Source organism: Sus scrofa, chromosome 4 (assembly GCF_000003025.6).
Source record: "Sus scrofa isolate TJ Tabasco breed Duroc chromosome 4, Sscrofa11.1, whole genome shotgun sequence".
In the NCBI taxonomy this organism is placed as follows: domain Eukaryota; kingdom Metazoa; phylum Chordata; class Mammalia; order Artiodactyla; family Suidae; genus Sus; species Sus scrofa.
In genome coordinates, this window is record NC_010446.5 from 117,495,594 (window position 1) to 117,518,044 (window position 22,451).

Consider the following 22,451-nt stretch of genomic DNA (forward strand, 5'->3'; position numbering starts at 1 on the left):
TTGTGGTTGCCGCGGGGGAGTCGGGAGACAGTAGGATGGACTGGGAGTTTTGAATTGGTAGATGCAAACTATTACGTTTAGAATGGATAAGCGATGAGGTCCTACTCCATAGCACAGGGAACTACATCCAGTCTCCTGGGACAGACCATGATGGAAGATAATATAAGAAAAAGAATGTATTTATATATGTATGACTGGGCCACTTTGCTGTACAGAAGAAAATGGCACAACATTGTAAGTCAACTATCCTTTAATGAAAAATATTTTTTAAAAAAGAAGCTTTATTATTTCAGAAACTGGAAATAACCCAAATATCCATCAACAGTAGAAAGGATAAATAAGTTGTGGCAAAATCTTATAATGGAATATACGCAGCTAACTATAATATGGATTAGTTATGCAAAAAAATTTTAGTGAAAAAATAAAGTTACAAATATACCATTGGATTATATTTATGCAAAATTCAAAACCTGGCAAAGAAAAGAATTTTTACTTAGGGTTACCTATATAAGTTAAAAATCTCCAAAGAAAGAAAAGGAATGGTTAATGTATAGTTCAAGATAGTGTCTATGCCTCAGTGAGAGTTGTGGTCAGCAAATGGCATCTAAGAGGCCCTGAAGGATAGTAATGCCCTGTCTCTTGGCCTCAGTGGTACCCACAGGTGTTCATTTGTTGCCCTTGACCATGAGCGTGTTCATCTACATTCACTCTTTTTGGGTTTTATATATATATATATATATATATATATATTTTTTTTTTTTTTTGCTATTTCTTGGGCCGATCCCGTGGCATATGCAGGTTCCCAGGCTAGGGGTCGAATTGGAGCTGCAGCCACCAGCCTACGCCAGAGCCACAGCAACGCGGGATCCGAGCTGCCTCTGCAACCTACACCACAGCTCACGGCAACGCCAGATCGTCAACCCACTGAGGACGGGCAGGGACCGAACCCTCAACCTCATGGTTCCTAGTCGGATTCGTTAACAACTGCACCACGACCGGAACTCCCTGGGTAAAACATATTAAAAAAAATTTTAAACCACAGACTCTAAGGTCACAAAACCAGATATTTCAATTCCATAGGGTAGGATGGCCCCAAGAAATATGAATGTTTTTCAGGTTCCCATTTCAGGTCCTCTGATAAAAGTAATCTGAGGACCACACTTCAAAATCTTTATCCAGATATCCAGATATCCAGTCAAGTATCAAATATCCAAGACTGATGGGTTTGAATGCATCAGTCTTGGAACTTGACCTTTTGAAAAGAACTACAACATGATTAAAGGAGGCAATTTATAGTAAATAAACACACAATTCTTTCAATTTCAGAAATTATCACTTTACTATACAAAAAAAACCCTAAACATTTACAAAAGAAAATCGAAAGAGGTTGTACTTTTAGACCACATAGAGAAAGTTACACAAGAGTCTGATGAACAAACAACATCATAAAAAAACTCCGTACCATGGCAGTACCATCCGGAGAAATCCAGTCAACCATTACACCATAGGTTGAAGTGCTTAGTACCTGAAAGTCAACCCAGTTCTTTCTTGGTTTATCATTTGCCTGTAACAATCTAAAACCCTGGCATCTTTACAAAACATGAAATTGTTGTCCATGACCTTTATAGGAATCAAATATTGTTAAAGGAAATAAAATATTGAAAAGTCGTAACAAAATATTAAAAAGATGACATAAAATATTAAAAAGTGCCAGTCATATTAAGATGCATTAAGTTATAACGATCAGTCCAAGCAACACTGATAATTTTAGAAATGTGACTATGGAGGGCTGATATTGCAGGCGATCTTCCTATGGCATAATTTTATTTTACATATATACAAATCACGTTATTGTACATACACTTCATGACACCACCCCAGTCACCATATCTCAGGGGTAGTGCCTATTTTTGAGAAAGCCGTTTTCCTTTGGCTTCGTGCACACCGCAAGGGCATAGGCAGCCATGTCTTTCCAAGAGTTCACTGCATTCAAAGTCTGGACTCCCAGCTTGTTGTTTTCCTTGTGGAATGATGAGCAGTATTGAGGATTTGAACTGATAAATAATGTCTCTGGTTGAACACTTCAAACATCAGCTACACTTTTGATTTTTGAGCGTCTACAAGACTATATGACCCTCTCATGTTGGCTTTTCTAGCAAAGTAAATAATCACCCCGATGGCAGGTATTATTAAGGAGGATGCACAATAGAGCACGAGAAGTTCAGAAGAAAAATAGTCCTTGTTACTTTCTCTTCCTGGAAAATAACAAAATTGATGCAATTAGTGTCTGGTACAAAAAGAATTTGTTTAATAATAATAGTTACATGTTTTAACAGTACAACTAGTTCTCTAAAGAGAAGTGAATCAAAGCAATGATAAGGACCAACAAGACCCCAAATGCATATTTCTTTGAATTATCCAAATAATCAGTTAGTAGTTGCTGTGGGTCTGAAGATGACAGTTGTTGACTTGCACAAACTTGGATTCACATAGATTGAGGTTCAACTGCAGATTAGAAGGAAGGGTGCGTTTTTAGGGTTTATTTGCAAGAGGTAGAATTGGAGACGAGTGTTTGTTTTAGGAAACATAAATATATACTAAAGAACTAGGACTCTGATCACTATGAATTCAAGTAACTAACCAGTTCTCTAAGAAAATCCTTGTAACTCTTAGAGTGTAATCATTATAGTCAAACACTACATATAAAAGGAAAGAAAAGAATTCTTACTGACAGCTCTTTCAGGTACATAAAGAAAACTTTGTATTCTATATCTCTGAAATAGGATATCTTAACATACATCATTCCCCTTCATTTATATCATCTCTCGATAATAGTTCTTGGGCTAGCATTATATTTTAGCTTAAATGTTACTCAGAGACGCATTCTCTGATACACATTTCCCCAGTCTAAATTAGGAACTGTAATGTTCCTTTATAACCTACTACATTTTCCCTCTACAGCTCTTATCACAGCTTATAATTAAATACTTGTTTGTATGATTATCTATTAAAACTGATTTCCTCCCTCAGACTGTATATTACTTAAAGACATGTATCTATTTTCTTTTTGATCCACTACTGAAGAGCTAGTGCCTGGCTCACTGCTTGAAGTAGCTTGCACCTGATAAATATTTTTTGAATACATTTTTTTTCTTTCTACATCCTGTCATTTTTGTCATTTAGTTGTAAAGTGGGTCTAGAAAGTATACCAAAAAAATGTAAAACCAGTACTCTTCCTATTCTATGAAATATCATCTGAAAACTCCAATACCTATTTAACATCTTAACCTTATAAGAACGTCTGAAGAAGATGGCATGGTGTTCACTGGACATTCACCTCTGTTTACACTTATATTTGCACAGTATCATAGGACCGCAAAAATATTATTTCCTCAAGTGGTGTATCTATATATATTGTCTCAGTGCTTGACAAATGATTTGATTTTGGTGATTATTGCCTTCCCCTCTAGAAGTTTCTAATCATTAGAGGTCAATCAAGAAGAAAAGAATCACTAGGGTCAGAGGATGGGAAGTTCATTTATTTGAATTACTGAAGTTAAAAACATTGCACTCTAAGCATAATGATAATTGCCTTATTTTTCTACTTTCCTCTGCTAGAGTAGGACTAGTCAGAGTATAAGGATAGTATTTTAATGGGATATCCATTATCATAATTATGGTTGAGCATCAAAATTGATTACATGCTGGGCAGTGGTACTTCTGCTCCTATTGTTTTCATCTCAATTTGATAAATATTATCTTTTGCCTTTGGTTTTCCCCTCAGGCATCACAGTAAAATGCAAATTTGCTGTTGAGTTGGTTCCCAGGGAAACCTTCAAATGCAGTTTTCTATTAGCTGTATAAACACTGAAAATTCTAAAGACTCCCAACCAGTTCTATCATTGGAATACATTCAAGCAAGTATATTTGTAAAACAAAATAAAATTAATTTTAAAAGTCAACTAAATAAAAGGATAATAGTTCAAAGTTCCCAGAAAAAATGTCAAATTTTTGTCTCTGTTCACCTCTAGTTTTTTAACCACATTTAATTTGGGAGTCTGAATTTCTAGCTGAGTGCCTAATGTGTTTTAATTATTCATTTACGCAATTGAGTGAAAAATGCCAAATATATAAGCTACTTATCTTCATAAAGCAATTAAAATAGGCGATAGAGTATGAAAAGAGTTAAAAAGTGGAGAAGCAGCTTTAAAAGAGAATTATAAAATGTTAGGAGGGAGTTCCCATTGTGGCTCAGTGGGTTACGAACCTGGCTAGTATCCATGAGGATGCAGGTTTGATCCCTGGCCTCACTCAGTGGGTTAAGGATCTGGCATTGCTGTGGCTGTGGCGTCAGCTGGCCGCTGCAGCTCTGATTCAACCCCTAGCCTGGGAACTTCCATATGCTGCAGGTGCAGCCCTAAAAGGCAAAAAATAAATAAATAAATAAATAAAATGTCAGGAGTCCAAGTTCCTGGGGCTAGGCTTAATTAAAGGCGGCCTGGAGGCATCGAGGATTAAACAGGAATAAATTAATGTCGACCTACTCGTCACTGAGATCTCAGTCCATCCAGAAACATCCCCAACCTCATTAGAAGCCCTGATTATACACCCTCCCTATGTCATTTTGAGTGACGTGATACAAGGTAAATATTCCATTCTTTGAGCACATAGTCACTCCATTGGCCAGATCACCTCTTTTCAGGATAACCATTCCAGGTGGATGACTAAATGTTTTACATGTAGTTGTGATATTTTCCCCTTCTTTAACGTTTCTCGAGAGGTCTATTGATATTTTCATGTTTTGAGGAGCTACCGTGAAGACAGAAAACATGATAAGGCTTGTAAGCTTGAGTAATTTGGTCAAATGAGTAAAATTTTTACCTATTTTCTGTCCTAGGTTTAAGTTTTCTCTACTGATAAGTGGTGGCTAACACTGAGAGTCCAGTGCCAGAGGCTCTTTAGAGCTGATATTTGTTTGCAGTCTTGTTCACTCCCGGTTTGGCTTCCAACACACAGTGGGAGCTCCTTAGCCCTCAAGGAGTGGGAAACAGAGTAGTGACGGCTGACGTATTCCGGTTCTGCTGATAGAAGCCACAGATCCTTCCGTGCACTCCAAGAGGGGTTAGGAGATTAAGAGGGTCCTGAAGTTTCCCTGCTGGGGCCACTGCCCCCTCCCTCTCTGCCCCCATCAGAATAGGGTAGGATGGACAAGAGGCTTGGGTTTTCTAAGGAGGCCATTCTGTAGTCTAGAGATTCCTTTGTGTGCTTCAGCATTAAGATTGCCTTTCTCAATTATCACCATGAAAAGTGTCAGTCCAGAAGATGGGCAGTTACTCCGTGTCCAGAGAGTGGCACCCTCTTCGGATAGGAAGGAAAAGGACCTGGATAGAAACTTCCTTTTTCCGTGTGCCAATTCTACGTCTTTAGTTTCTTAAAATCCCCAGGAAAAGGAAGGGTTTGAAAATATGTTTAAATGCTTAGGAAACACAAGACCTCAGAGACCAATGATGAATTGTCAACATTTAAAAAAGCAAATGGGAATTCTACACTGACCCGTGATTAATGTCAACTTCCTGGCTAAACTCCATAGGATACAGCAGCTGTGCAGGATTATTCCAGGAACCACTAAGAAATAACCATAATCAAGATGGGATTCGGCTCCATTTTTGGCCAACTCAATTTATCTAGTCCTTGAAATTCTTTACAATCCACCAAACCTCTGACCTATTATAAAAAATAATTTAAACACACACACAACTAACTCACCTTTCACGTCAAGCGTTATACTTCTTAATTGCAAGCCAATTTCATTCTTGGATTCACATTCGTATACACCTGCATCCGCTAGCCGGGCCCTGTGGATGGTATATGCACCATCGGTAGACTTTAGCACCGTGTCGCCTGTCTCTGCTTTTTTCTTCAGGATTATCAAAGTCGGGGGGACATTTCCACATGTACAGGAGATAATGACAGTGTCCCCTTCCTTGACGCTCTCAGAAGGAAAAGCTGTAAGTTGTAGATCTTTTGGAGCAGCTGTAGAGAGAATTTAAAGACACCTCTGATTGTGTGAACTCTAAACCAATTCCTTATTAGTTTAATGACAGAAACAATAACTGTCCAGATGGTGTCTGCACTGACTGTTGGCATTAAATGCTTCAAGGGGCCAGGAAAGAAGTTATTTGCTGGGTGGTTGTAAATGATCGTGCTTTTCATAAACAAAGACATCTCTCATGGTTCTCTCATATCCCTTAATATAATTCTTTATATTAATACCATTCTTTATCTTCTCGCCTAGCCAAAGAATAGGTGTTTTAAAATAGTTATAGATTTCAGACTGGACAAGAATTGGTTTTTCTGGTCACACTGTTGTGCAAATATTTCTTTAAGAATAAAGGACTTTACAGGCTTCTGAGTTTTGAGCTGGACTATCCCAGGTGAAGAAATTAAGCTGTGCAGAGATGGTTCTGTCTTGGGAGTTCCCGTCATGGCTCAGTGGTTAACGAATCTGACTAGGAACCGTGAGGTTGCGGGTTCAATCCCTGCCCTTGCCTAGTGGGTTAAGGATCCGGCGTTGCTGTGAGCTGTGGTGTAGGTTGCAGATGTGGCTCGGATGTTGCTGTGGCTCTGGTGTAGGCTGGCATCTACAGCTCTGACTAGAGCCCTAGCCTGGGAACCTCCATATACCAAGAGAGCGGCCCGAGAAAAGGCAAAAAGACAAAAAAAAAAAAAAAAAAAAATAGAGATGGTTCTGTCTTTAACAGCATCAATTACCATTTATTAAGTGCCAGGCCCTGGCCTAAGTACCTGACATACAACCTTGGTGTTAGCACGGAACCCATGAAAGAAGGTACTGCGTCAGCCTTTTATCATGAGATGCCCATTAAGTTCATCTGTTTTATGACCTCATTTGACACTCTTCCCCCACTCAGAGCTACATCCTGAGGGCTTCCTTTCAGGTAGTGCATTTGCCCTTCAAGATTCTCCCTTTAAAATACAAATTGTTATTATTATTATTTTTAAATTTTATTGGTGTATCGTTGACCTAGAGCGTTGTGTTAGTTTCAGGTGTACAGCAAAGTGAATCAGTGATACAATATATCCATTCTTTTCCAGATTCTTTTCCCATAGAGATTATTAGAGTATCGAGTAGAGTTCTTTATGTTATTCAGTAGGTCCTTGTTCCGTAATCTGTTTTATATATAGCAGCGTAAAATACAAATTATTATTGAGACGAGGTAACTAGAAAATCACGAATACCTTTGCAGAAATAATACCAAAGGGTAAGAGAGGAACAGATAGCCATAGTGAAAACAAGGCCTTGAACCTCAAGAGAGAAGGAATGAGGGAAGTCCAACTTGATTACTACATGATTTTGCTCCCAACTGCCTACAGCTTCAACTGGTCACCTGGGAATTGTGTGGTTTTTGTTGTTGTTGTTTGTTTTGTTTTGTTCTCTTCTCAGTCTTGCCTCTCCATCCTGGAAAGAATGAGTCTGGAAATGCTAACTTAATCCACTCTAGTGGTTCTATGCTATTAAACTGATAAACCAGAGGGCACAGGTCACTGCTACTCAGTCTTAGAATTTATAAAAAGCTTAAGTGCTTTCTTAGCTTCTAAGTCAATACTACCAGGCATCTTGTGAGCTAGATAAGGTGGCTTTAATTTTAAGCAATTTCCAAATACATCTTTATCCTTTCTATCCTTATTTCAACACCACAATCATTGCCTAAGTGTGACTGGAACTCTTGGCACAGTTCTAGGAGCTAACATTCCACTTGAGGTTGAGAGAATTTTAGGATAAGTGACTTAGAATGGTTCATGAAAACCATTGGGCGTTTTCCATGCAAAGGAACTATCATGAGCTCTTCAAAACAGCTCATTGTGTTTTGTTTCAGTGAAAAGTTCGTGTTCAAAGAGGATTTGTTCAAAGCCAATAACACAATCAAAATAAGACTAGGAACAGTAACTCATTTAACTGCTTAGCTTACCTTGGATAATTAATTCAACTTCTTTTCTGTTTATTCCAGCCTGGTTAATCCCTTCACACACATAAATACCGGAATCTTCCATTTTTGTAGATGTCAAGGTGAGAGTTGTATTCTCAGAAAGAGGCTCTAGATTCCCATCCCTCAGCTTCTTGCTCCAGAGGATTTTCGGAGCTGGAAAGCCATCACTAGAGCAGGTCATGTTCACAGAACTGCCCTCCTCCAGGGTGGAGGAGGGGTTGACGGAGATGGTCGTATCCCTGGGAGCAACTGAAAAGGCAGGGACCCTTGTTAGCTTGACCCTTTAAACCCTGAGTTCCAAAGAGTTTAAAAAATATTTCAAAATGGGGCTATGCATTCAGGCATTAGAGCAGTTCATAAACCTTGACAATTTCACCAAAGGAGGTTTCTGTCCCCATTTACTTTGGCAGATACAGAGTGAAGTCAAATATGCACATATCATGGATATTTTCTAAGGAAACAAATTCTAAAGAAACGCTTTTGCTACCAAAGAACGGACGGTCAATGATAGTGTGTACTGACATTTATAGTCCATTAAACATGATCACGAACCATGTGAATTGCTTATGAAGAAGGGGAGTCGAGAGCTCGCTCTGTGGTGCAGCAGGTTAAGGATGCAGCATTGTCTCTACAGCGACACGGGCTTGGCCCCCAACCTGCACCGTGGGTTAAGAATGCTTTCCTCAAATTACCTAATAAACTGAGGTACTATCAGATTTTGAAAGAGAAAGATCATTCACAACAGCAAGCAGACTTTCTAAATTCTTTCTATGCTGGTGTGAGAATGGAGGGTTTGGAAAACAGATCTACTTCCCACCTAAGAGTTTTCAGATGTCCGTGTGTGTCACCATGTGACTTGTGACAAAGGTCCATTGAAAGTTCAACTGTCTCTTCAGGGCTTAAGGTTGTTAGTATCTTGTGATGCAAAATGCAAAACAGCAACTCCCTAACCCTACAGCGCATTTCCTTTCCACACGCAATGGGACGCGGCCCATTATGGGGTGGAGTTATTCCAGGATGAAAGATGAGCTTTACATGCTTTTATTAGTGTAATATTTTTTCCTGGTTTCCTGAGAATGCTGCCTAACACCCAACTGGTTCATCATTGAGACTGAGTTTCAATTGTATTTTTGCTGTCCTCCAAGTTTAAACTCCATGTTTTCATATATTAAAAATTTGTTTTGCTCATGTTTGCAATTTATTCATTCAGTATCTACTAAGCACCCATGATGTGCCAGGCAGCCAAGTATTAAAACATACACACACATAGTCCTTGACTTGAAGGAGCTTACAGTTTAAAGGAGAGACACTAAATAGGTATATTATTTTGGCTCTTATTAAAGAATGTCTACATTATCTATTTACGTATCTGTTATCTCTAGATTAGGAATTCCTCCAGGGCAAACCCATAACTTTTTATGTCTGTCCCCTCGCCACAAGCACAATTCTTGGATCTCGGCAAGGGCTCCTAATTAATACATGCTAAACTGAACAGGAGTGCATACAAGTCCATGAGAAGTGCTGGATGTACATGAAGGGATCAACAACCAGCTTTGCCTGACTCAATCTGAATTGGGAGGCTGACATCAGGTTGATCTTGATTCTGAGCTGAAGGAACAGCAGAAGCAGAAGCATGAGTTCACCAAACAGAAGTTTCTAACTAAACTGTGAAGAGTTTTTTGGTAACTACTTTAAGAAATGTGAATTTTAATTGATTTGCAACTAGGATTTGGTTGAAGTCATAGAAAATGTGCATCTTTTTGTGGTTCAGGTAGATAACTGTGGTAGCAGCGCATATGATTATGTTGGGGACAGAATGATAACAGGGTGATCACTTAAAGACAATTAGCTGTAGTTGAAAAATCAGATTTGGGGGTTAGATGGGCCTATGTTGAAGTTATAGTAAATGCCACTAGTGAGCTATGTGACTCTAGGCAAATTGTGAACTATTCTGAGTCTGAATTTTTATTCACCTTGTAAGGCACTAGTAAGGACTAAAAGACAACATTTTTAAAGGGGAAAGCAAATTCTTGGCAAATAATAGACATACAATAAACAAGAGTTCTTATTAATGTCAGTGAGACACTATTTCTCATCTGTAAAACAGATATAAAATGCTTACTCTTGAGTTATTTCTTGAAGACTACAAGTAACATGTGTAAAGTACCTGGAACATAGCTGCTGTTGAATGAATGTTATTAAGAACATCTTTCAAGAGTCCACATGAGAGATTATGAAATAAGGCAACGGCAAGAATGTTGAAGAAAAGAGAAGCAGGGTCATGGAAACTTTGGCGGGAAAGATTTTCAAGAAACGCGAGTAAAATAAATATGTAATTGTGCTAAAATACATGACTATCAGATGGATCATCTATAAAGCTTAACAGGAGTTCCCTTGCTGACTCAGCAGTTAACAGACCCAACTAGGATCCATGAGGATGCGGGTTTGATCCCTGGCCTTGCTCAGTGGCTTGGGGATCCTGTCATGATGTGAGCTGTGGTGTAGGTTGCAGACTCGGCTCAAATCCAGCGTTGCTGTGGCTGTGGTGTAGGCCAGCGGCTATAGCTCCAATTGGACCCTTAGCCTGGGAACTTCCCAATGCCACAGGTGCAGCCCTAAAAAGCAAAAAAATTTAATTTAATTTAATTTAATTAAAAAATAAACCTTAACAAAGTAATTTTGGTATTGAAGCTAATTCGCTATGGCTCAAATCTGAAAGATAGAAATTTATCAGTCCTTTTTCATGTTCTCCTTACCTTGAACAGTTAATTCCACCTCTTTTCTGTTTGTCCCAACCGGATTAACTCCCTCGCACACGTAAATTCCAGAATCTTCCATCCTCATAGCAATTAAAGTGAGAGTTGCATTCCCAGAAAGGAGCTGTTGATCTCCATTATCTAATTTCTTGCTCCAGGAAATCTGTGGAGCTGGTAGACCTTCACTGGTACATGTCATCATCACGGAGTCACCTTCTTGTAGGCTTGTGGAGGGATTCACAGATATAACTGGGTCCTTGGGTGAGACTGAGAAGATGGCACAATATGAGCAATTGCTAAGCATCATCTTGATCCCACAGCACTACTGTATTTCTCTCACAGAATGTATTTACATGCTTTCATGAATTAGTCTAAATTACCTGCCGAACTAGAGGAAACAAAGAATGGCTGAGTTATAAAAATAAGTCAATCCAGTTTCTGACTAACTTGGTGGAGCTACTTCTTTTGATGTTTGGCCATAAATACTCAGAAGTTAAGAAAGACCCTTGGAATAATGTGCGTCAATCTCCCAGGGAAGGTTGAAGTTGGGGCTCAATATCCTTGCCAAGTGCTTGTGAAAGTCAACTTCAACACTTATGGTGGGAGGCAACCCACAGCCTTACGATAAACACAGTCCATTTGATTTTTGGAGAGCTCTAAGTATTAGAACACATTCTCCCAATTGAGCTGAAATCTTCCTCTTTGTAACTAAATTTGACACAATGGCCAGAGTTCAGTCCTCTACTGCTAAAGAATAAATTAAACCCCACTTCCACATGAATGTCTTTCAAATCCTTAATTATAGCTCTTGTTTCCGAGTTTTATCTTCCTTAGGGAAAATATCTCCTATTTTGACTATTCTTCTCAAAACATTAATAAAAGCCTTTCCATCTCCCTCCCTTTCAGCTAAACCTGCTACAGCAGGCAATGCTCCTTTGAAGTAGGGGGTTTGGAGCAGACCATAGCATTTTAGTCTAGAACAAAGCACCATGAGTCCACTCCTACACAATTTGGGGATTATAAGACTACCCCAAATCCCCCAGGAGTTTCAGGGAGCATGGCAAAATCAAACCTCACCTCCCCTCTCCTACATCATGCCGTGGGTACAGGTGAGCCTATGCATATGCGCACACACACACACACACACACACACACACACACATACGCAGAATAAGTCCGCATCTTGTAAAACCTCTATACTTCAATATTTCAAGCCATATTATAAGAGTTTACAAAACATGATTAAAAACATTTTGTCAGTTGAGCCTAGTAGGAAACTACTGCCCAATCAGATAGAATTATTCCCTTTTGATAGACTGAGAAATTAAGTGACTCACGTACACAGTTAAAGGAGCTGGAGCTTAAGCAAAGTCTGTGCTCTTTTTATTGCATTATGAGGTTGACACTATTATGTTCTCAATGACTCAAAATAGTGTAAAAACTACAAACAAGTTCCTTCTTGACTTTAGCTGCTGAGTTTTTTGCTGTATGCATCCAAACCAAATCCTCATAGACCACACATAAGTACTTACTGTAGACTTGCATTTTTTCTGGTGTTGTCTTTACTGAGGGCTGACCATCAATGATTAATGTAGCTTGACAAACAATAGCTTTCCCAATATCCTCTTCGGTAGGAGTAAAGGTAAATTCCAAACTCTTCGTTTCCTTGGACTTTATGTCTATAAGCTCCAGAAAGTTCTGGGACACCATGGAATGGTTGTCCTTCAGTAATTCTATCTCCAACTTTTCAACCGGGTAAACGTCAGGCACCAGACACCTGACTGTAACTGGCTTCCCAACTTCTGGAAGGCTACTCCAGTGAATCTCTGGGTCCTTGGGGAAAGCTGCAAAGTCAAATGAATATATACAAGTGGACTTTTTGTTCATGTTGTACAATGTCCCTCACCAATTTAATGCAATGTGAACTAAATCTATTATTCTTGTAACTACAGTCTTAACACTGCCTCCCCAAATGCCTAATTCAGTGTCCTAACTGATACTCCACTTGCACTTTTTAGTGTTAGGGAACCCACTAGTTCAGTCTTCGCAAGGCTACTTTTCACTGCAAATCTTCACAGTGGTAACATGTTGGCTTGATTCAAGACTGTGAACTAAGAAGAATACAAAGGTCTCAACTCTAAAGAATATTACAATCAAATATGGAATGGAGAAGGGACTGTGAAACATAATGAAAGACAGATATTCTCGAAAAAAAAATTTTTGGCAAGATATTTAAAGCCAGAAGGGTCTTCATTTATCTTTTTTAAATCTTCAACTATTTGGTACTTGTGAGGAGAGGCAAAGGAACTGGAAATGTTTTGCCATGTGAAGACAGAGAGAGTTTTTCATTTTTCCACCAATAATTCTCTCCCTTATATTCTGTAAGAAATGCACCTATGACCCACATAGTTTGCCGTCAGGTATTATAAGAACTCTCTACTTTCCCTTGTATTTACATAAGGGGGCCTTTCAAGGAGCTCAGGAGGCTACACAGACATAAACTATGCATGTTCAACCAGCATAATTGAAAGCAGTCGGCCAGGCACAATTTCTTGGGAAGCATTAGCAGCATATGAGCTTGTTGAAGAATCAGTGAAAGTTAGTGAACAAAGTTGGGCTCCTACAGCAGAAGCAAAGCAACAAAGTTATAAAAGACAATCAATTGAGGTTTTCATGAAGAGATGGCTATAAAGGATTCCAGGTTTTTTTTGAAAGAGCAGTGATTTATTTCAGGTTGTTTTTTTTCACTCCTCCTGCTGCCTTTCTTTGCTGGAATGAGAATGGTTTGGGATACATGTTGGTAGGCTGGTAAACTAGGGGTATTTATTCATTCACATTCACAAAGCAAATCTAGTTCATTATACAAAGATCCTTGAGGTTGAGTGGTTGAGCCTTAAGATTTAATGGCACAAAAAAACACAAAAAACAAAACTTCCTAAATTCATCTCTGCCAAAGTCAAATGAGGGAACTATTTGCAGATATTTTCCTTCTGTCTAATGGGAAAATGCTTGTACAGAAGCTCATTAATTTAGACCTCTTGCTTAATCTTTAGACTCATTTTAAGCACCAAATTGCATAAGAATAGATAAATGGAAAATCCCTGAAGGATGGGATTCATGACTCATTTAGACACACGGACAAGTAATATGTAAAGATATAATCCACAGTTTCTACTGTGGCACAGTGGGTTAAGAATCCATATGTGGCGGTTTGGCTTACTGTAGAGGTGCAGGTTTGATCCTCTGTGGCGAGGGCTAAAAGATTTGGATTCAATCACTGGCCCAGGAACTTCCATATGCCTTGGGTGACGCCATTTAACAAAATATAGAAATAATCAAATAGAATTTTTTTTTTTTTATTTTTAGGGCTGCATTCATGGCATATGGAAGTTCCCAGGCTAGGGCTGAATCAGAGCTATAGACACCGGCCTACAGCACAGCTCACAGCAACACCGGATCCTTAACCCACTGAGCAAGGCCAGGGATCGAACCTGCGTCCTCATGGATATTAGTCAGATTTGTTTCCACTGCACCACCAGGGGAGCTCTAGAAAAAATTTTGATAAAATAAAAAGAACCTTGAAGAACGTCATTTTATGGCTAAGAAAACTGAAGCCCAGGGAGGTTGAGTCTTACAGTTGGCCACCATGTTTATGGCAGAGTTGGAAACAGAAGCCAAGATTTGGGTTTCTGGTCTAGTGCAAGATTCACTCGCTTTCTCGGTGCACTTTGTCCTCTAACCAAGAATCTGGACATGAATACCATACTTAATTGTTATTCTTTTAAAACCTTACTTTAAAAAAAAAAAAAAAAACGTATTTTAAAGCAAAATGGGGAGAAAATCAAATAATCTCTAAAGTACTCACAGTAGATCTCCACTTGGATTCCTCTTTCCCCTTTCAATTCCCGCAGGAGACTGTGCACAGATAGGAGTGTTCATTCTCAAAACTAACGGGATTCATGACCAGCGTGGATCTGGTCCCGTTAGTTTTCACTTTTCCATTCAGAGGACTGTCTATCTGAGTTCTCCAAGAGAAAGACAGGGAGGACTCGCAGTCCGGTGCGCTGCAAGTCAGGGAAGCGGAGTCACCAATCTGCGCAATCATTTTGTCTTCAGGGAAGATCTCGACTTTAACATTTTGAGCTGCAGAGGCAAAAAGAGAAACCCAAACGTACCACGGGTTTGTTTACGGTCCTATTGCTTCTTCTCTGTTCCAGTAGAACACTCAAAATACAACCTGGCTGATCGCCTTCCTAAAACTGCTTTGGACCAACACAAGGCAGCATTGGAGCTGCTGCCAAAAGAAGGTGTTGAAATCACCTTCACTTAAGAGAACTCTCACTTCTGACCTCGATACCCATTGCTCAGAGTTGTTTTGTCACTAGCCAAGTCCAATGTCATTATCGAGTACAGGAAACTAAAGAGATAGACCTTCCTAGAGATGGACTCCAATTACTCACTCATTTGACATGGAAAAAAAAAGGTTACAAAAAGCATCAACTTTGCAGCTTCAACTATGACAGTGAACCAGTAGATAGCAATACTCAGTGGCACAGTGAAAGTTAGGTTAAATTAAGTCCTCTTGCTCTTTAAAAACCCTAGTGCCTTTCTTCACCACCATAGCAAAACTGACCGAAGCCAAAATCAGGGCTAAAATGCAATGCTAGCATTTGGAACAGATCAAGGAGAACTTACAAACGGCAAACACCATCCAAAGTATATTTGAGGCTCCAAAGATCACGACGATATTCCTCGGCATTTTAAGTTGCTGTGTGACGAGGAAACAATGGTTCCAAAACCCTTCTTTGTGTCCTCCCTGAAAGTGCTCAGGAAGAGTCTTGAGCTCCAAAAGCCAGTGAGGTTCAGTGAGGAATGAAATAGAAAGTCTGCTCTTTATAAAGGGTCTTGTTGCAGAAGCGCAGAGGCGGAGGGAAATCCCTTCAAGGGGAAACCCGGACAGAGCCAGAAAAAAAGTTTAACTGACAGCCAGCCAAGGCCAGTATTAACCCCTTCCTTTGCTCTCAGTACTGAAACTCCTGTCTCTGTCCCAGAAAAAGAAAAAACACTCCCAAGTCTATAAAATTCAATCTTTTCCTGATTTTCCTTCCCAAAGCATATCTTTGCAAGAAAGATATGAAGTAATGCTTGCTGCAGAATGAGGCTTTCTGAATCCAATGAGGGGAAAGAGAGAGAAAGAAATAGAAACTTACACTCGAGTGTTGGAAGAGGCTGAACAGTACCATATCATTTGAATGATTGTTCTCCATTATGAAGATATATTTGCAATCCTACAACAGAGATTAAATGTTCTCTTGCAAGAAAAGGGAAGAGATCCCTTCTTTTGATGAGTTGTTTTTTTGTTTTTTGTTTTTTTTTTTTCTAAGGGAGACAGCATGGCTTTTTACTTTTAATTCACAAAAATCGTTCTTTTGACAACAAATACCAACTTTCTGAAATGATGATCTTGAGCAGAGGAAGGAAGTAAAGAAATGCTACCAAAACAAGAGAGGTCATTTTTCTCTTTTGTTTTAGAAAAGTTACCGATTCTTTGATTCAGTGGCTAGCTAGGTAATTGGAAGTCTTTTGCAGACTTAGATTCAAATATATGGAATTCATCTCAGGTGGTAAATCTCTTGGACTCTGTGAGACTTACTCACAAACACAGTTAAAATACGAACAATACTTTGGGTTTGGTATGGGGGGATGCTGACAACAACTGCATGCTCTTTTTCCCCTCCTAGGAAATGACTTTTAAAAGGTATTTTTAAATGGCTGTTTTCGCCTTGTGCACACATGCTCAAGTCTTTGCAAAATGCTTGGCCATCAAATAGAAACCGGAATAGCCACTTCCTTATAGTCTACATGTGCAGTTCTTCCTCCCCCATTGGATCATCCATTCCTGTCATGGTCCCAGACAAGTTCCTGTTCCTCATTGTATCCGCCTCTGCCTTCTCAATATGTAATGCATGGTTTTACACTTCGCGGAGGCACAGGTTCAATCCTTGGCCCAGGAACTTCTGCATGCCATGGGCACAGCCAAAAAGAATTTTAAAGAGGTATTGATAAGCTCCAAGTGCACTCACAGCTTTCTACCTTCTCATCATCTGAGGCCATGGTCTCCAAGACCATATTGGGATGTTGGGAACAGAAGTGTCTGATTCAAGGTTATAGTCCTTGTGAGAGAGACTGACAAAGCAGAGGGTGTCCAGAAGATAATGATGAGGATGGTAGATGACTCCAAACCCCCTGATCTGGTAGGAGCTGCGGAAAGAATGGGATGTTGAATTTGGATAAGGAGCATCCATGAAGCCCTGTGATCATTGAATGATGGACGTGCCTAGGAAGGATATACTTGCTGCTCTGTATTATACCAATGGTTAAAAGTAGGGCTTATTGATAGGTAGTTACTAGATTATTAGCTCTATGAAGGCCAGGAGCATGTGTGTCCTGTTCACCACTATAGCCTCAGCACTTAATGTAGAGACCAGTAGATAGTAAGGGTTCAAAAAGTCAACACTGAATGAACAAATACCAATCTGAAAAATAGTGTGACTCATATCCCAATCGTCCTGAATTCAAATCCAGCTACTCTGCCTAGGAATCACGCAACCTTTCCCAGGTATAGATAGCCTCTCTGGGCTTGCTTATACACGCTCACATAGGGGTAACAGTATCATTTCAAGTGATTCACATGATTTTTATGACTCTCAAATCAAAAGCGATTGTGTGAAATCTCTTTAAATATAGCAATGTGCTGTAGAAATGGCATGTAATGCTATTAAGATACAACTCTATTAAGTTCATTGTGAAGAAGGGCATTCCAGTTATTAAAATCATTTCAGTGATGGAATGGGTCCCCTTATGAATTTACCAGCACCTAGTCACTGGATGTTCTTGAGCAAAGTTGGAGGAAACTTCCTAAAAATGTTGTAGAGGTCAAGTTGAGAGATCCAACTGGATGTCTGCTCAGGTGCCCTCCAATGTGAAGCCTTAGTTATTGTGTTATCCATCCTTTCTAGCCTAACTCCACCAATCCCCTCACTGTCACCTTCGAAATTCTGAGCATCTCCTGATCCTGCTCTGGTTGGACCCTGAGAGGTCTCAGGCATACTTCTTTCAGCTTATTTAAAAACCACCAAGTTTGTAGCAACTTTAACTCTTTTAGGACTTCCAAGGAAACAATGTATTACGGGCCTCCCTGGAGTAACACTTTCTACCTTTTTCTTGAGTGTGTTAACACCTCTAAGACAAGTGACATCCCCAGTGGTAAGAGGGGCTCATTATGGCAGCCCTTCTCAGCAAAGTGAGAGGAAGAGACATTCTTTTTATGGAGGTTATGTCAGAATGGGGTAGGGAAAGTGACAGACCCCCCTTTGGTAGATTCTACAATGTCAGTTCACCCCCACTTTGAGAATGACTGCTCCGGATAGATCCCAAAAAGTCTATGAATATGACTCCATTACACTCTATGTAAGAGAAATCTTTCTATTGTGACTTAACTGATAGGAGATTCAAGGGTAAGCAGTTCAAGGTTGGTTCAGCTACTTGACGCAAACATGGAGAACAAGATTGATTCCAGTTTCGCATTTGTCATCCACATGGCATGTTGCTCACTCTCCTGATCCAAAGATGGCTACTTTATCTCCAAACATTACTCTGCATTTTGGGAAAGAAAAAAAAAAAAAAAAACAGAAAAGCAAAGAGCATAATGACAAAGCCATTGGAGATTGTCTCCTTTCAAAGAGATTTCCAAGAAGTCCCATGTAGCGACTTCCACTTATATCTCATTGAAAAGGTAGGAGATTGTCGTACTGTATAGCACAGGGAACTATATCCAATCTTTTATGATACAACATGATGGAAGATAATATGAGAAAAAGAAAATATAGTATATATTATTATCATATAAATATATATGTACACATTCTTTTTCACTGGGTCATGTTGCTATATACAGCATAAATTGACACAGCATTGTAAATCAACTATACTTTAATTTAAAATTTTTAAAAATTTTTTTAAAAGATGGGAGATTGAATATTTTACTTGAATACATTGTTGCTCCAAATAAATCAGGTTTTATCCATAAGAAAAAGAGAATGGATGATAAGCAGGCAAGTAGAGTGTCTGTCACAATTTCCCAATTCAGCTCAATGCATAAAATTTTTATTGAGAAACTACTAAACAGGTGCTGTGCTAGCCATAGGAATTTATAAACAAAAGTGAACACAGTTCTTATGTCAGAATGAGGAATTACTGCACAGAAGAGGCTGCTTGATTATCTCTGGTCTATAATTAGAAAATTAAATGTATTTTAGCAAGTTGGAAATTTTCTGGAAAGCAAGAAGGATCATTGCTTAAAATCCTCTTCAACCATGGATTTATTGCAACTTACTTATCATTAAGAGTAAAAATGTCTATTTAATAAAACATTAAATAAGAGTGACTTACCAAATTTTTTATTTGGCACTAAATTATAGAAAATAATAATAGGAAGAAGATTGCCGATACAAAATTGTTTCTCCTTCTCCTGTAATAAACTTATTTCACAGAATTTAGACTTTAATTATTCATGCTTTAACTATCTCATGTATTGAAGTCCCACATTTCCCATGGACAAACGTGTCTTTGTGTCTTCCAGTTTTGTGGTTTGGAATGCCTTTCCCCTACACTCTGTTAATCCCCACCCCTGGCCGTCTTAAAAAACACTTGGCCTTGACATTTTTCCATTACTTATTCCAGCGTGAGCTTTACTTTCTCAGCAGATCTTAACTCTTTGGGTATAGAAGTCTCGCCTGTTTTTAACCTGTCACCCCATCTGATGCTCTGTCTGCCCCAAGTGCTCGTGAAGTGATATGAAATAAGTGCATGCCTTCTGAGCTGCTGGGTGCTTTCACATCATTAGATAATTACTGAGGCAACCATTCAGGACTTTTTTTTTTTTCAGGTATTAAGAACACATTTGTGTAACTCCGCTAAATCGTTTTCCAAACTGTCTCGAGATTTTTGCCCATGAGCCTCCCAGCAACCCTATCTTTCATATTGGTAAGGTGGGTGGTCTTATTTTCACAGTTCATCAAGAAAGTGAGGCTCAGAGAACTTTAGTTGAGCAAGACCATCTAGACAGCCAGCCAGTCTTAAACCCAGCTCTTCTCATATCCACTTCACTCCATGGTGCACTACACCAAGTCGCCTTAGATTCAGTGTTCATTGGAGAGACACCCCTCCCACTAATGCTGTCACTCAGAGGACCCAGAAGCCCAGGAGCTTTAACTCTAATCTGACACTACGAATATAACAGACAATCCAGGAGAATGCACCCACTTCTCCAGTTGATAACGATCAGCTTCCCGATGCCACATCAACGGCTGTTTTTGAAGTTTAAATATTAGGGCAGTTTAGGCTGAGCATTTACAATCTGCTGCAAGTGCACAAGAACCAGATGCAGCGCAGACAGTATGGGAACATGTGGTCTGGGTTCACTCTCCTTTATTTTCTATTAAGGTGTAATTGATATATAACATATTAATTTCAAATGTGCAGCATAATGATTCCATATATGTTATGAAATTATCACCAAAATATGTCTAGTTAATATCCATCACCATACCTAGTTAGGAAATTCCTTTTCTTGTGATAAGGACTTTAAAGATCTACTCATTTAGGGAGTTCCCATTGTGGCTCAGTGGGTTAAGAACCCAACTAGCATCCATGAGGATGAAGGTTTGATCCTTGGCCTGGCTCAGTGGGTTAAGGATCCAGCATTGCTGTGAGCTGTGGTGTAGATTGCAGATGTGGCTCAGAGCCAGTGTTTCTGTGACTGTGGTATAGGCCAGCAGTTGCAGCTTTGATTCAACCCCTAGCCTGGGAACTCCCATATGCCACAGGAGCAGCCCTAGAAAGAAAAAACAAAAAAACAAAGAAACTACTCATTTAGCAACTTTCAAATATACAGTAGAGTATTAACTAGTCACCATGCTGTACATTGCATCTCCATGACTGCTTCTATAACTGGATGTTTGAATCTTTGGGTTCCTCTTTGTCCACTCTTCACCCCCTCAGATGCACTCTTATGGACATAAGACTAACTCCAAAAAAGGAATTCCTTTTGCCTTTTGTTGGAGCTTAGAAAGAAAATTAGTAGAGCCCCTGAGCATCAAAACACACTCCTATCCATTCTTGGAACTGCTTCCCATCAGCCTTAAGTGGGATTTCCTTGGAAACCAGCCCCAAGAGACCATCCCACTGACTTCCTGGCCCCAAATGATTCCAACTCCATTCTTCATTTGCAACATGAGCAATACCAAGGAACGGCAGAGATGAAAATATTCAGGCCCCCTTCTGCTCTAAAATGATTGCGAAATATCTGTTTACATTGTGAGAGAAAACTTGGAGAGGACATTTCACAAGCTTGTGGTAGAGGCAAATCAATACACGAGAAAGAAAAAAGAAGCAAATGCCATGAAAGAAAATCTCTTTAGTGCAAAATGTGTTAGCTTTATTAATAAGCTGCTTATTTAAATTGGGAATGGCTTTATGATTTACAATGACCAGAGTTTTGTATAGAAAAAATAAATAGATTTTTTTTGCCATTTTCCTGCAACATAAGACACTCCCCCCCCCAAAGCACAATACCTTTGGAAATCTCCTTTAAAACATGATAATTGTTGGAGCTCCCACTGTGGTGAGGTGGGTTAAGGATCCGGCATTGTCTCTGTGGTGGCTCGGGTTCGATCCCCTACACAACCCAGTGGGTTAAAGGATCTGGCATTGCTGCAGTCATGGGGTAGGTCACAGCTGCAACTCAGATTTCATCCCTGGTCTGGGCAATTCCATATGACTTGAGGATGCAAAAAAAAATAATAATAAAAAAATAAAAGTGTAATTGTTTATATTTATGTTCTAAATTAAAGTTCTGATATTCAAAACAAAACCTAAGTTTTTTTTTTTTTTTTTTTTTTTTTTTGTAACCTAGATCCATTTGAAGAACTGTAGCTTAGCATTGCACTGAACTGTTTAGGAGGACATTTTGACATTTGTAGGACGCCATGTAGAAAAAAGTAGTAGTTAGCGTAAGGACACCTGGGTTTTGCCCCCCTCTATAAATAAATGCATAATCTAGAGCAAAAGCTTTCACTTCTAGGATCCAAGATTTGTATCTGCAAGGCAGAAGGGAGCAGGACAGATGCTCTGCAAAGTCCTCCCCTTCCATCATTACGGTTTCTGTGCTAATGATGAGGAGCTGAAGATCCACAATAAATTTGCCAATCCCTGTCTGTCCAGGTGTTACGACTCTAGCAAACCAACCAGGCTGCTTAGCGAGGCACATATTCCTTTGCAGAAACTTCATGGAAATCCAGCAGCATGTTTTGTTTTGTTTTTGTTTTGAAAGCATGCTGATGTTTTTTATGCTTCAGAACAGACCTTCTGCTGTTGGCTGAGGCTCTGGGCTTCCGTATTTATTCTGCACGTCCCACTGTTTCTATTGAATCCTGGGACATGAACACATCTATTTCCCTCCACAGCTAAGGTTGGTCACAAAATGAATATTCACTGAGTTCCTCCAGTGTGCCAAGCACTGCTCTAGGTGGTTAAAAATACAGAGATAACAAAACAATATCTCTGCTTTCATGGAGTTTATATTCTAAACAAAGAAATACGAAGAGCAAATAAACTGGCAGAGGGAAGG

General features: G+C 39.3%; 1 protein-coding gene across 1 annotated transcript; it reads right to left on the reverse strand.

Annotated features, from left to right (window-relative positions):
- VCAM1 (vascular cell adhesion molecule 1) lies at nt 1,321–15,618 on the reverse strand. The gene is given in 8 exon segments (NM_213891.1): nt 1,321–2,255; nt 5,767–6,033; nt 7,989–8,255; nt 10,763–11,029; nt 12,295–12,606; nt 14,628–14,662; nt 14,665–14,905; nt 15,458–15,618. Coding segments are annotated over 8 exon segments (1,614 nt in total). The 5' UTR covers nt 15,522–15,618; the 3' UTR covers nt 1,321–2,094.